The 13337-nt window shown below is 35.7% G+C and overlaps 1 protein-coding gene across 5 annotated transcripts in view; it reads left to right on the top strand.

The window, feature by feature from the left end:
- Positions 1-13337, top strand: part of VMP1 (vacuole membrane protein 1) — a 131396-nt gene that overhangs the window by 32341 nt on the left and 85718 nt on the right. For 4 of the 5 annotated variants that reach the window (XM_049702334.1, XM_033431653.2, XM_033431654.2 and 1 more), the window contains exon 6: positions 12392-12442. The exons of the other annotated variant lie outside the window; for it this stretch is intronic. In XM_049702334.1, coding sequence (XP_049558291.1) covers positions 12392-12442 — 51 coding nt within the window. The remainder of the gene's footprint in view (positions 1-12391; positions 12443-13337) is intronic. 5 annotated transcript variants of the gene reach the window in all.

Below are 13337 nucleotides of genomic sequence, written 5' to 3'. Positions count from 1 at the left end.
AAGAAATTTGAAACATGGAAGTTTCATGTTTCCTGTTTCTTTTTATATCCTTGAGAAACCCTTATAAAATGTGTTGATGTGAAAACATTATTATTTTAATTCCACTGATCTATGTATCCAGTAGAGGATTTAAAACATATAAATAAGAATTTATTACAAAATTCATTTGCGGGAAAAGTCAAGTCTTTGTTTCCATAAACTAAGTAGTTATTTCTGCCCTTGATCAGAGTGCAGGTTTAAGGGAATGTAGTTAGATTTTTCACAAGTTTAGAAAGAATTCTTCAAGAGCTATTTGAAGGAAAGTATCACTCTCTCATTATACTCAGGGCCATATGTATTATACTAGTTAAGCAAGTGTGGAGATAAAATCAAGGAACATCTGAAGCTGTGTTGCATTATACATAAAAGCCATATAAAAACATTGTGGGATTATCATTGCTAATAATAAACTGGGGTCCAGAGTGGATCAGGCCATGTGTTTCAGAATTAGGTTAATTTGATTTCTGTTTGTGAGTAGCATTTAGAATTATTTTAAATGCCCTAAAATTAAATAGAAGCAAAATAACCAGATTTGTGTTTTATGAATATATAATTCTGGCTATAGTGTGGGTGATAGATTGAAGGTGGAAGAGAAAATGGTCAGTTAATGGTAATCCTTCTGAGGACACAGGCTTCCATGGAGGTAGCAAGAAGTATGGAGAGGAAAAGGTATTTACTAAAAAAAAGAATATGCAGAGAAACTAAGCAGAATGAAGGCAAAAGGTGGCATACACCTTTAATATTTCAAGAGAGTGGTTGGAGTGGCAGTGGCACTGGATAAAACAGGGCAAATCTTAGGGAAATTTTATTTGTTTAGTGTGGAGGAAGAAGGAGCCAAAGATTACTGTTGGTTTTTGACTTAAGTGAGAAGATGTTGTTACCATTAACTGAATAGAAACCTGTCATGTGGTCACTTGTTCATTCAGTACATAGCGTAAGTCCTGAAAAGAGAAATTTAAACGGATTTGTAATTATGTTGCAAGGTAGATGAGATCTTCACCTGATTCCAGTGGGTTGCTGGTGCCAGTGGTTGGATGGAAAGGAAAGGGAAATTTGTAAAGGACTAAGAACACTTTCTTTTCCTTTCTCTTTTTAATTAATAGGCTTTATTTTTCAGACCAGTTTTAGGTTTATACAAAAATTGAGCAGAAAGGATAGAATTCCCATATACCTTTACACATACACAGACACGCACACAGAGCATTTCCCTATTTTTTTTTTAACGTGAGGTATAATTGACATATAACATTGTATTTCAGCTGTACAACATAATGATAGTTTCCCCTATTTTTAGTATTATTAATATTTTTCACAAGTCTAATGATTAATGTTATTTCCCCATTATCTCGCTTTACTGTGGTACATTTGTTACAACTGAGGAACCAATACTGATACATTACTAACTAAAGCCCATTGTTTACATTAGAGTTCACTCTGTGTTCTATAGTTCTGTGGGTTTTGACAAGGGCTTAATGTTATGCATTCTCCATTACAGTGTCACAGAATAGTTTCACTTCCCTAAAAATACCCTGTGCTACACCTGTTTATTCCTACTCTTCTCCTTCCCCCTATCCACAAACCCTTAGAAACCACTGATATTTTACTATCTGTATAAGTTTTGGCTTTGTTCAGAATGTCATATAGTTGGGATTATGCAGTATGTGTCTTTTTCTGCCTGGCTTTTTTCGCTTAGCAATATGGTTTCAAAGTTCCTCTGTGGTCATACAGAGTGAAGTGAGTCAGAAAGAGAAAGACAAATACCGTATGCTAACACATATATATGGAATCTAAGAAGAAAAAAAAATGTCATGAAGAACCTAGGGGTAAGGTGGGAATAAAGACACAGACCTACTAGAGAATGGACTTGAGGATATGGGGAGGGGGAAGGGTAAGCTGGGACAAAGTGAGAGAGTGGCATGGACATATATACACTACCAAACGTAAAATAGATAGCTAGTGGGAAGCAGCCGCATAGCACAGGGAGATCAGCTCAGTGGTTTGTGATCACCTAGAGGGGTGGGATAAGGAAGGTGGGAGGGAGGGAGACACAAGAGGGAAGAGATATGGGAACATATGTATACGTATAACTGATTCACTTTGTTATAAAGCAGAAACTAACACACCATTGTAAAGCAATTATACTCCAATAAAGATGTTAAAAAAAATTAAAAAATAAAGTTCCTCTGTGTCTTCATGGCTTGATACCTCATTTCTTTTTATTGCTGAATAATATTCCATTTTCTGGATGTACCACCACAGTTTGTTTATCCATTCACTTATTGAAGGGTATCATTGTTGTTTCCAAGTTATGGCAGTTAGGAATAAAGATGCTGTAAACATTCATGTGCAAGTTTTGGTGGGTATATAAGAATTCTACTCATTTGGGTAAATACCTAGGGGCATGATTTGTGGATTGTGTATGTTAATTGGTGATATATAGGAAAGCAATTGACTTTTGTGTATTTACCTTGTATTCCATAACCTTGCTGTAATCAATTAATAGTTTCAGGACTTTGTTGTCAATTCTTTAGGATTTTCTATATAGATAATCATGTTGTCTGCAAATATAGTTTTACTTCTTCTCAGTCTGTATACCCTTTCTTCCCCCCCCCCCCCCCCCCCGTCTTATTGCATTAGCTAGGTCTTGCAGTCTGATGTTGAAGTGGTGAGAGGGACATTCTCCCTTGTTCCCAACCTTAATGGGGAAGCCTTTACTTTCTCACCATTAAGTATCATGTTAGCTGTAGGTTTTTGTAGATTTTCTTATCAAGTTGATAAAGCTCACTTCTATTCCTAGTTTGCTGCAAGTTGTGTTTGTTTGGGGGATTTTTTTTTTGAGAGTTTTTATCATGAATGAGTGTTGATTTTGCCAAAAGAACACTTTTTTAGACAATAGTGATCAAAAATGGATAAAAGGCCAATATAGCAAACAAATTCAGTATGTAAAGGCTTGAAGAGCAATATGTTAATGTTAAAAAGAAATATAAAGAGATACCCAGCATATGCCATTTCCATTTGAGCAGATTATCTTTAGTTCTTAGATCTATTAGTTCTTGGACACAGGATTCCTTCCAGGATTCCCTAGATATAACACGGAAAATGAAGGAAAACAAGCATTTGCAAAAAATACTTTTCAGGGAAGTCAAACAAAAGGAAGATAAAAGACATCACTGGTTTTTGTTTATTTTCAATTACCTGGTTGGGATGGAAGTCAGATTACAAGAAGTTAACCATAGCTACTACTACTACTAATACTGAAAATGGCAAACATTTTCATCATCATTGTCATCAGAGTAATTCTAGTTGAAATCAGTTCTATTTTTTTTAAATAAATTTATTTATTTATTTATTTTTGGCTGCGTTGGGTCTTCATTGCTGTGCATGGGCTTTCTCTAGTTGTGGCAAGGGAGGGCTACTCTTCATTGCGGTGAGCAGGCTTCTCATTGTGGTGGCTTCTCTTGTTGTGGAGCATGGGCTCTAGGCGCGCGGGCTTTAGTAGCTGTGGCATGCGGGCTCGGTAGTTGTGGCTCACGGGCCCTAGAGTGCAGGTTCAGTAGTTGTGGCACACGGGCTTAGTTGTTCCGCGGCATGTGGGATCTTCCTGGACCAGGGATCGAACCTGTGTCCCTTGCATTGGCAGGCAGATTCTTAACCACTGCGCCACCAGGGAAGTCCCAGTTTATTATTTTTTATCCATATTTGGTATTCATTTTTGTGGGGAGATGTTGCATCCCCATCCTGTTGAACTCCAGCCATATGATTTGCTTTGAAATGTGAGCATAAGTGATAGGTGTTGCTTCCTGGCAGATGCTTCAAGGTTTGTCATACTGTCTTTCATCTGGAGCCTGAGTCTCTGACTGTGATGAACAGATTCCCTTTGCTAGCCTCTGATGGATATGTAGAGTAAGGGAGAAATGAATTTAGTTGTCTTAAGCTACTGAGATTTTGGGGCTGTTTGTTGTTAAAACCTATCCTGACTGATAGACTAGCTAACACTTATTGAATGTTTTCCCATGCTAGGCTTTTTGCTCAGCACTTTACATGAATTATGTCATGTAGTCCTCCCAAGAGCCATGGTAGTCAATAACCAATAGTGTAGCAAATGTATAGTAAAAAAATTTCATGAGTAAGTATAGACTGTGCATTTGTGAACTTTGGCAATTATGGAGAAAAATAGCCAGGAAACCAAAGGCAAAGCAGAATCGAATAAAGGTTTAAGAATTTGATCTCTGTTATTATTTAAGAAGCTATTCAAAACTCTGGTTAGATTTTTAAAACGTAACATTTTCTTGGTGATAGATGGTTGACACAGTTTTATCCTTATAGATCACCATTCCTTTTGTTTTATATTTGTCAAATGTGATTGTATCTGGAAAGTCCTAATTACACCTCCTTTCATTTATGAGCCCTTACATAATCACTTAGGGAGATGTGACGTTAACATTCTCATGTCATACATTTTTGTGCTGATGAAATAGGCACTCTTTCCATATACCCATATAACTCCTCAGTCAAGAAAGCAATTAACTATATTAGGAGAGAAGTTTGGTCAGAAAAATGATCCTTCTTTTGACAATAATTTACAGCAAAACAGGTGAAAAAGAAACTGAGTTTAACAGAGGGAAAAGATTTAATTCATTCTCGATCATGGTTCTCTTTACGGGAAATTATGGCTTTAAAGTGAAATAGGAACATTTTTCCTGCATAGACAGACTTTCTCAATTACGTTCTTCCCAGCATGGAAGTTAACCTCTTTTGGAAGTAATCATTCAGTTAATTTTAACTCATTGTGCAACTAAATGGTGATTACAAATGTTACTGTATTTCCTAAAATATTATATACCTATATATCTGTCTTTAAAATGGAAAAGTTATCTTGATTTTTAAGTTTATCAATCAACAATTTCATTTATATTTTTAGATATAATTGAAAAGTTTTAACTTAATTCAGATGTCCTGAAAATTGTCATCACTTCTTTAAACATTAGATGTAAAAATAGTTGTTTGATTAAATTTTAAAATTAAATTTAGTGAAAATCAACAAGGAAGAATGACTACTATCAAATTTTGTAAATTGATTTGGGAAATCTAGTAGTTTGCCGAGAACAGATATGTAGCCACAAAGGAAGAGTTAGATACTGTTTATGCAGGAATAGTGATTGCTAACCAGAGAGGAAGAGATGAAAGGGAAAGTGAATGGACTCCTTCTCAAGGCTCAAGGGGTGTTGGTTGGGCCTCTAGGTTAGTTGGTTTGTTCCATTAATTCTAACAGTCAACACATGGGCTTCAGGAGGGCTGTTAATTCCCTGAACACTATATTTGTTATGTGTCTTCGCAAATATGCATCTTTCTGGCAGAAAGGGCCTATAATTAGATTCTCCAGATTCTGTAACCCATAAAATGTTAAGAACCACTCTTATAGGACTTTTTTTTCTAACTATGGCTATATTAGTTTGCCACTAGGTGGCATTGCTAATACAACCAATATACTATACTATATTTGCACGTTCTATTCTGGATAAATATGAAGCCCTCAAATAAATTAGAGGCATATTCTATTATTTATCTGTATTTATGACTATATAATGCCAGTTAATGCATGTGAATGAAAATAAGTTTTCTTAATAGTTTTGCACATTCATTAATTAGTTTCACAGTTATTAGACTTTCCATTGTGATATATATTTACATGCAGGACATACTCCCATGGCATGCATAGTTTCAGATGTAATGCCATAATTCTATCTTTTTCTTTAATATTTAAGAATATGCAGTTGATGGAGGGTGATTTTGTTATGGGACTAAAATCTTTTATTCCTATCATGGGAGATACTTAATAGGGCATATTCAGAGCTGGATTTGAATGCATAGTCAGATATTACTAACTCTGTGATATTTGGCAAATATCTTAACTTTTTAAGCCTCAGTTTATTCAACTGTAAATGGAAAAGATAATAATAGTACCTATCTCATAAGGCTGTTTGGAGGATTAAATGAAATAAAACATGTACACTTTTCATTCAGTGGCTAGTATATATAAGGTGCTCAGTAAATGTTAAGCGACTATTATAATAATTATTGTTGAAAGGAATAAAAATATAAAAATATCATTTTTCTTGCTCTGATTTTATTTTTAAAACAATCATTTTCAATTTTCCTGCTTTAGCTATTATTCTTAAGAAACTATAAGCAAAATTTCCCACAATTGATTTTAATGTAGCAGAATGTAATACCATAGTTGAAAACCACAGATTACTGTTCCATTTTCAGTGACAATAGATTAGGCCGTTTGGATCAACTTGCTTGTGAAAGTATCTTAAAAAGTTGATAAAAATTTAAAACATCTGTTTAAAGCCACCATAGAGATAAAAAGATAGCAGAGAATTACAAGGCCAACATCTAGATTAAAGGGGAAACCCGGAGAGGTGAAACCAGTTAAGTATATGGCCTTAATAAACCTGCAGGCTTTGGATTGGAACCTGATGGGCCACACTTTAAACATAAGGATGAACTAGATACAAATCAGCCCATACAGGGACTGAAGCTCAGGCTAAATCTTAAGTCTCGAGGAAAATAAAATAATCCTAGGCATCACATTATATTTAAAAAAAAAAAGTCTAGCACTCAATCAAAAGGAATCAGATATCTGAAGCAACATGATAATTTGGTCGAAACAAGAAATAAGAGAAATAGATCCATAGGGGATCTATTTAATGAAGTTATTAGATGTATACTTTAATCCAAAATCAATGTGTTTCAAGGAAGTAAAAAACAAGTTTGAGTATTTTTGCAGAGATTGAAAACTACAGAGGAGAGCAAGTGAAAATTTTGAATTAAAAAAACATTATCTGAAATGAAGAGCTCAATTAATGGACTTCAGTAGACAGCAGCTAAGACAGGACTAATAAACTGCAAAATCGGCCAGAGAAAAATATCCAGAGCAAAAAAGGAGAGATGGAGAAAAAGACATACTATCTTCAGAGGAATTTCAGTTAAGACTGATTTGCTGTCATTGATTTTTTTTTTGTTTCAGAGATGAAGGACAATTTATTTTTCACAGCAATAGCAGTAGCAAGTGCATCAGCTTTTTTTTTTTAATTGGGGTATAGTTGCTTTACAATGTTGTGTTAGTTTCTGCTGTACAGCGAGGTGAATCAGCTATATGTATACATATATCCCCTCTTTTTTGGATTTCCTTGCCATTTAGGTCACCACAGAACATTGAGTAGAGTAAAAGTCAGCTGACAGTGGAATATCTTTAAAGGTCTAAAAGAAAATAACTACCAACAGAAGATATTCAAAGTGTGCCCTGAACAGTATAAAATAAAGATACTTTCAGAAAAACAGAGCAGTTTGCCACCAGCAAACATGCTCTAAAGGAAATACTAAAAAGTGTTCTTTGAATGGAAGGAAAGTGATTCTAGATTGAAGCTCAGATTCAGGAACGAATAAAGATTAAGAAAAGGGTATATATATGGGTAAATTTAAATTAAGATTGACGTTATGTTTTTTTTCTTTTTTTGTTTTGTCTTTCTATTTTTTTGACATTATGGTTTTTAAATTTATTTTATTTATTTATTTTTGGCTGCGTTGGGTCTTCGTTGCTGCGTGTGGGCTTTCTCTAGTTGTGGTGAGCAGGGGCTTCTCATTGTGGTGGCTTCTCTTGTTGTGGAGCACGGGCTCTAGGCGCACAGGCTTCAGTAGTTGTGGCTCGCGGGCTCTAGAACGCAGGCTCAGTGGTTGCAGCGCATGGGCTTAGTTGCTCCGCGGCATGTGGGATCTTCCCTGACCAGGGCTCGAACCCGTGTCCCCTGCATTGGCAGGTGGATTCTTAACCACTGCGCCACCAGGGAAGCCCAACATTATGTTTTTAATGATAATGTAGTGATAATGTTTTGAGAGATTTAAAGTATTTAGAGGGAATTAAAATACATCATCTGCAAATCACATGTGGAGTAATTGAAATTAAATTATTCTAAAGTCTTTGCATTGCCCTAGAAAAGGTAAGATATTAATTTATATGCCATTAATTAATAAAGATCTATATTATAATCTTTAGGGTAAGTAGTACAAGAATATATAACTATCAAGCTAATAGGCACAAGTAAAAACCAAGTAATTTTTAAAAAGCCAAGCCAAAAGAAGGAAAGAAAGCAGACAAAAGGAACATAGAACAGGCAGGATAAGTAGTAAGCATTCAGTGGTATATTTAAATCCAAATATATCAATAAATGGAATAAATGTTTCTTCCAGTTATCCAAATAAATATTTTAAAATATTCAGCTATTTGCTAAATCCAGCCTTCATACCTAAAATATACACAGAAAGATTAACGGTGAAGGATGGAAAAAGATGAGCCATTTGATGCCAACCAAGAAGCAGCTCATGTAGTTATATTGAAATCAAAGTAAAGTATGAGGCAAGAAGAGTTAATAGATAGAATGTGTTTGTTGGTAATAATAAAAGACTCCGTTCACCAGGAAGATATAACAGGTCTAAATTTGTATTTAATAATATATACTCAACTTATGGAAAGCGGAACTTGGCAGAAGTTTAGAGAAGGAGATAACTTCCACAAACTTGGAGAATAGGGAAGTGTAACACAGTTACTGGCTATACGGTCAACGTGTATGTAACAACTGTGTTTCTGTATACTACAATAAACATTTAGAGTGAAAATTTTGGAAAGCATCATTTATAATAACATTTTTTTGAAAAGCAAATACCTAGGAATAAATCTAACAAAAGATGTGCTTGGCCTCTATATAAAATTATAAAATATTGTTGGAAGCAAAAAGATTTAGGTAACAGAAGGTATATATTATTTTCATGGATTAGAAGACACAATATTGTAGCTGTTCTTCCCAATTTTGTTTACATAATCAATGCAATATCAGTCAAAACTTGAGTAGGTATTTTTGTAGAAATTGACAAAGTAATTGAAAAAAGATTTTCATCCTTGCAGCTTTGTAGTAAATCTTGACAACCAATAGGATGTGTCCCTCTTGTGTGTTTCTAATATTTCTTGATCTGGATAGAGGATACCTGTGTCTGAAATAATTCATTAAGATGATTGCATTATGCACTTTTCTATATGTACTATACTTAAATAAATACTCTGTTTTAGTACATCTGCTCTTTTGTTTTAGAATTTTGAAGTCATTTTGCGTAAATACACCTGTAATAGATGTTTAATTCGTGAGCTAATTTTGTCTGGCAAGTAGTGCAAGTTTACTGATTTCATTCATTTACTTTACTCGTGTTTTTTGTAAGTAGATCAGATGCAAAAAAAGGTTCTGTGGCTGGTAAATTTTTCTAAGATCATACCTTCTAAGCCCTCTTCTCTTGGATACTAATTTCCAGAAATCCATTAACGAATTTATTTTAGTCTTAGCATGTATGTAGCAGGTTTCCATTCCAGGCCATCCAGGAATGCTTATTTACTAGTGGAAATAATGCCCAGAGTGAAAACAAGTTAATGAAGAGAACATGGCTGCTGTTAACCTCTTTGTTGTATCTCTGTGTTTGAATGTGTCAAAATTTTCACCTTAATAATGATTTGACCCAAGGGGAGGCAGCCCAGGGGCAGCACTTTTGCTGAAAAGGGACCATAATGGGATAGTAAATATTTTAAGCTTTGCGGGCTAGGCAATCTCTTTTGTAACTCCTCAGATCTGTCATGGTAATAAGAAAGCATCCAGGGACAGTGTGTAGGAATGAATGTGACTGTTTTCCAGTCAACCTTTATTCACAAAGAGAGGTAGCCGACTGGATTTGATCTGCCGGCTGTAGTTTGCTAACCGTTGCTCTAACTCATGGGATGACAGTAGTACACCAGAAGAAGCATATTGAGCTTGGGAGCCTTAGTGAGCTAGCCACCCCCTAAGGATTTTTACGTGACACGTTATGCATTTGATTCCTCCATTTGCCAAAAAAGGATTAGCACTTCTCCCAGATCATAATATTAGACTTAACATGATGTTTTAGAAGAGAATATAGTTGTGTGAGTGCTTGAGTGGTCTGTAAGACCATCAAGGGGAAAAAAAAACAACTTTTCATGAAGAGAAAAGTAAAAGAATTTCTTCCAAATGAGCTGCCTGATGACAGCAAAATTTAGTTCTAATCTCATGTTTTAAACCATTGATGTGTGCAATTATTAAATACCGGTCTTCACAACACAGCACTTATTTAGAGAAATAAATAATTTGTGGATTACGTTTAGATTGATACAAACAATTAGGAGAAGTGATAGGGTAATTTCAGTAGCCACCTTAAAATTATTTCCCATTACTAGAATATATGATTCATAATATATTTATAATAATAACCTGGTAAAAAACCAGTTTAACAGGAACTTTGGTACTTCATAATGAGAAATATATCTCAGACATGCTCCTTATATGCATTCACATTATTATTCCTCAAGTTATAAGACAAGCAGATGATTTAAGAGCCATTTGTAAACTGTATGCCATTAATGATTATAAAGTCTGTTCTATTTCACAGTAACAAAGGAAATGAGTCCTTCGGCAGGAATTTACAAATAATGTGGTACATGAACAGTTTTTGACACTAGGTGGAGCAGTTTCCTGGAGAAAGGCTTCCCAAGCCCTATATTCCTTTCAAAATAAGCCCAGCTCTTAGACAAAGAACTCTGAGAACAAAAACTATCAACAATCATTAAAAACTGTTAAAGGCACTCAAATATTGAGCTATAAATAGAAGGCTGAATATATTTTGCAGATAATTTTTCTCTTTGTCATATATTTTAACCACTGAATTCTCTCACCTTTGGGGATCAAAATGGTAGGGATTTTCTTTTTTTTTTTTTAATTTTTATTTATTTTTGGTTCTTCGTTTCTGTGCGAGGGCTTTCTCTAGTTGCGGCAAGCGGGGGCCACTCTTCATCGTGGTGCGCGGGCCTCTCATTATCGCGGCCTCTCTTGTTGCGGAGCACAGGCTCCAGACGCGCAGGCTCAGTAGTTGTGGCTCATGGGCCCAGTTGCTCCGCGGCATGTGGGATCCTCCCAGACCAGGGCTCAAACCCGTGTCCCCTGCGTTAGCAGACAGATTCTCAGCCACTGCGCCACCAGGGAAGCCCTGGTAGGGATTTTCACATTAGAACTGCCCTATCTAGATGGCAGTTGGTATGTAGAAAAGTTTGGGAACTATTCAGTTACATTGTAGAGTAGATCAAGGTTTATAAGAAGATATAACATCAAGACATTATTATCTGAATGGTATTTATGAGTCATTTGTTTAATATGACGATTTTAAATTAAGAATATAGTTTTACAGATAAAAATTGGTAGTTTAAATTCACTGGAATTAAGTTAGTAGATGTCAAGGGTGTTTTAAGTACCATGAGAAACCATGGCCATAAAACTGTAAGTTCAGAATGCAGTTATCAGGTGTAAAAATAAGATATAAATGAATAAAGAATTCTACTTAAAAATAAAAACAAAATATGACCTTTTTAAAAATTTTTTATTAATTTATTTTTGTCTGTGTTGGGTCTTTGTCACTGCACACAGGCTTTCTCTAGTGGCGGAGAGAGGGGGCTACTTTTCATTGCAGTGTGCGAGCTTCTCACTGCAGTGGCTTCTCTTGTTGCGGAGCACAGGCTCTAGGCATGCGGGCTTCAGTAGTTGTGGCACACGGGCTCAGTAGTTGTGGCTCACGGGCTCAGTAGTTGTGGTGCACAGGCTTAGTTGCTCCACAGCATGTGGGATCTTCCTGGATCAGGGATCGAACCCATGTCCCCTGCATTGGCAGGAGGATTCTTAACCATTGCACCACCAGGGAAGTCCCCAAAAATGACCATTTTAATAGAAAAAAATTTTGGAAAAAATTTTTGGCTCTTTGTTATAAAATAAGTACAGGGAAAGTTAATTGTGAGATATTTGCCCCTGTGTAAGATTCAGAGGTCTGTTTCTGCCTTAACATTTAGGATCATTTCATCACTAAATGGGGTAAAAATTTTACATTAAAAAAAACCCAACATGTTGATCACTATCAAATGTTTAAAGAATATCTCTGTCTATAGCACCCTGTTTCCTTTAGTGAACAAGTACTTTATAGTATGTATATAATACTTTATAGTACTGTTTATATATATATATATATATAAAGCTGTTTCTTACACGTTTTGACTCTTGGCTGTTTATTGCCTAAAGTAAGTGTTATTTGGAGAACTGCATGGACATAGATTGAAGTGAAATAGCGAAGCAGTTTCAGTAAGAGAACTATTGTAGTAATTGTTTAATGCCACGAGGTGGAATAATTCTTTTAAAAATTGTTAGCCAACCTGTTCACTATTTTTCCTGCTTGACTTCTGATTGTTTCTCCATAGCTTACGTGTGTATCCCTTGATAAGACAGAAAAAGAGAAGAAATTGCCAAAAGTAAGGTTCTAGTGTGACTTAATATTGCTCTTTATAGGTATAATGACTCTGGCTATAAGCATGCAGTGACTCAGGCCTCTTGCGGGAAGACCAACAGGCCCTTCTTAGAAAGGGTCTGTTTGCCTTTTTTTGATGAGGGCATGATCAGCTATTCTCCCTGTCTTTCCCCAAGGAATGACTCATGTATTAACTCTTAAGAACATCACCACATCAAAAGTAGAAACCAGGGTCTCCAGGACATAGGGCTGAGTTTTCACCAAACAGAAGGGTATGCACAGACTGACTGACTTCCTGCCCTTAAGTCACTATTTATTAATGTGTGTTTAAATGAAATCTAAGAAGATTCAGTTTTGCTGAAATCTGTTCTGTTGGGTATAATTTTAAACAATTTCTAACCTTTTTAAAAGCTCTTTTTATAAATATGTGGTCCATTCCTCCTAAACACTTAAACCAACTTTATGATCAAAATTCCTTAGGTTGGGCTTCCCTGGTGGCGCAGTGGTTGAGAGTCTGCCTGCCAATGTAGGGGGACGCGGGTTCGTGCCCCAGTCCTGGAGGATCCCACATGACGCGGAGCGGCTGGGCCCGTGAGCCATGGCCACTGAGCCTGCGCGTCCGGAGCCTGTGCTCTGCAACGGGAGAGGCCACAACAGTGAGAGGCCCACGTACCGCAAAAAAAAAAAAAAAAATTGCTTAGGTTTAGAGAAGAAAAGTGAAATATGTCTTTATTTATGGATTGATTGAATATAATAAAAATGACTTTAAAAATAGGTCCTTATAACCTGAAGCATGAACTATAGAGTTTACACATTTTTTGTTTTGGTTATTTTATGCTTATCGTAACACTTTTACTACATAATCTCACACATTGCTGTGTTACCTAGGTTGTGCAGGC

Source organism: Orcinus orca, chromosome 19, assembly GCF_937001465.1.
Source record: "Orcinus orca chromosome 19, mOrcOrc1.1, whole genome shotgun sequence".
NCBI classification, from domain to species: domain Eukaryota; kingdom Metazoa; phylum Chordata; class Mammalia; order Artiodactyla; family Delphinidae; genus Orcinus; species Orcinus orca.
This window is presented reverse-complemented; position numbering and strand designations above follow the sequence as displayed.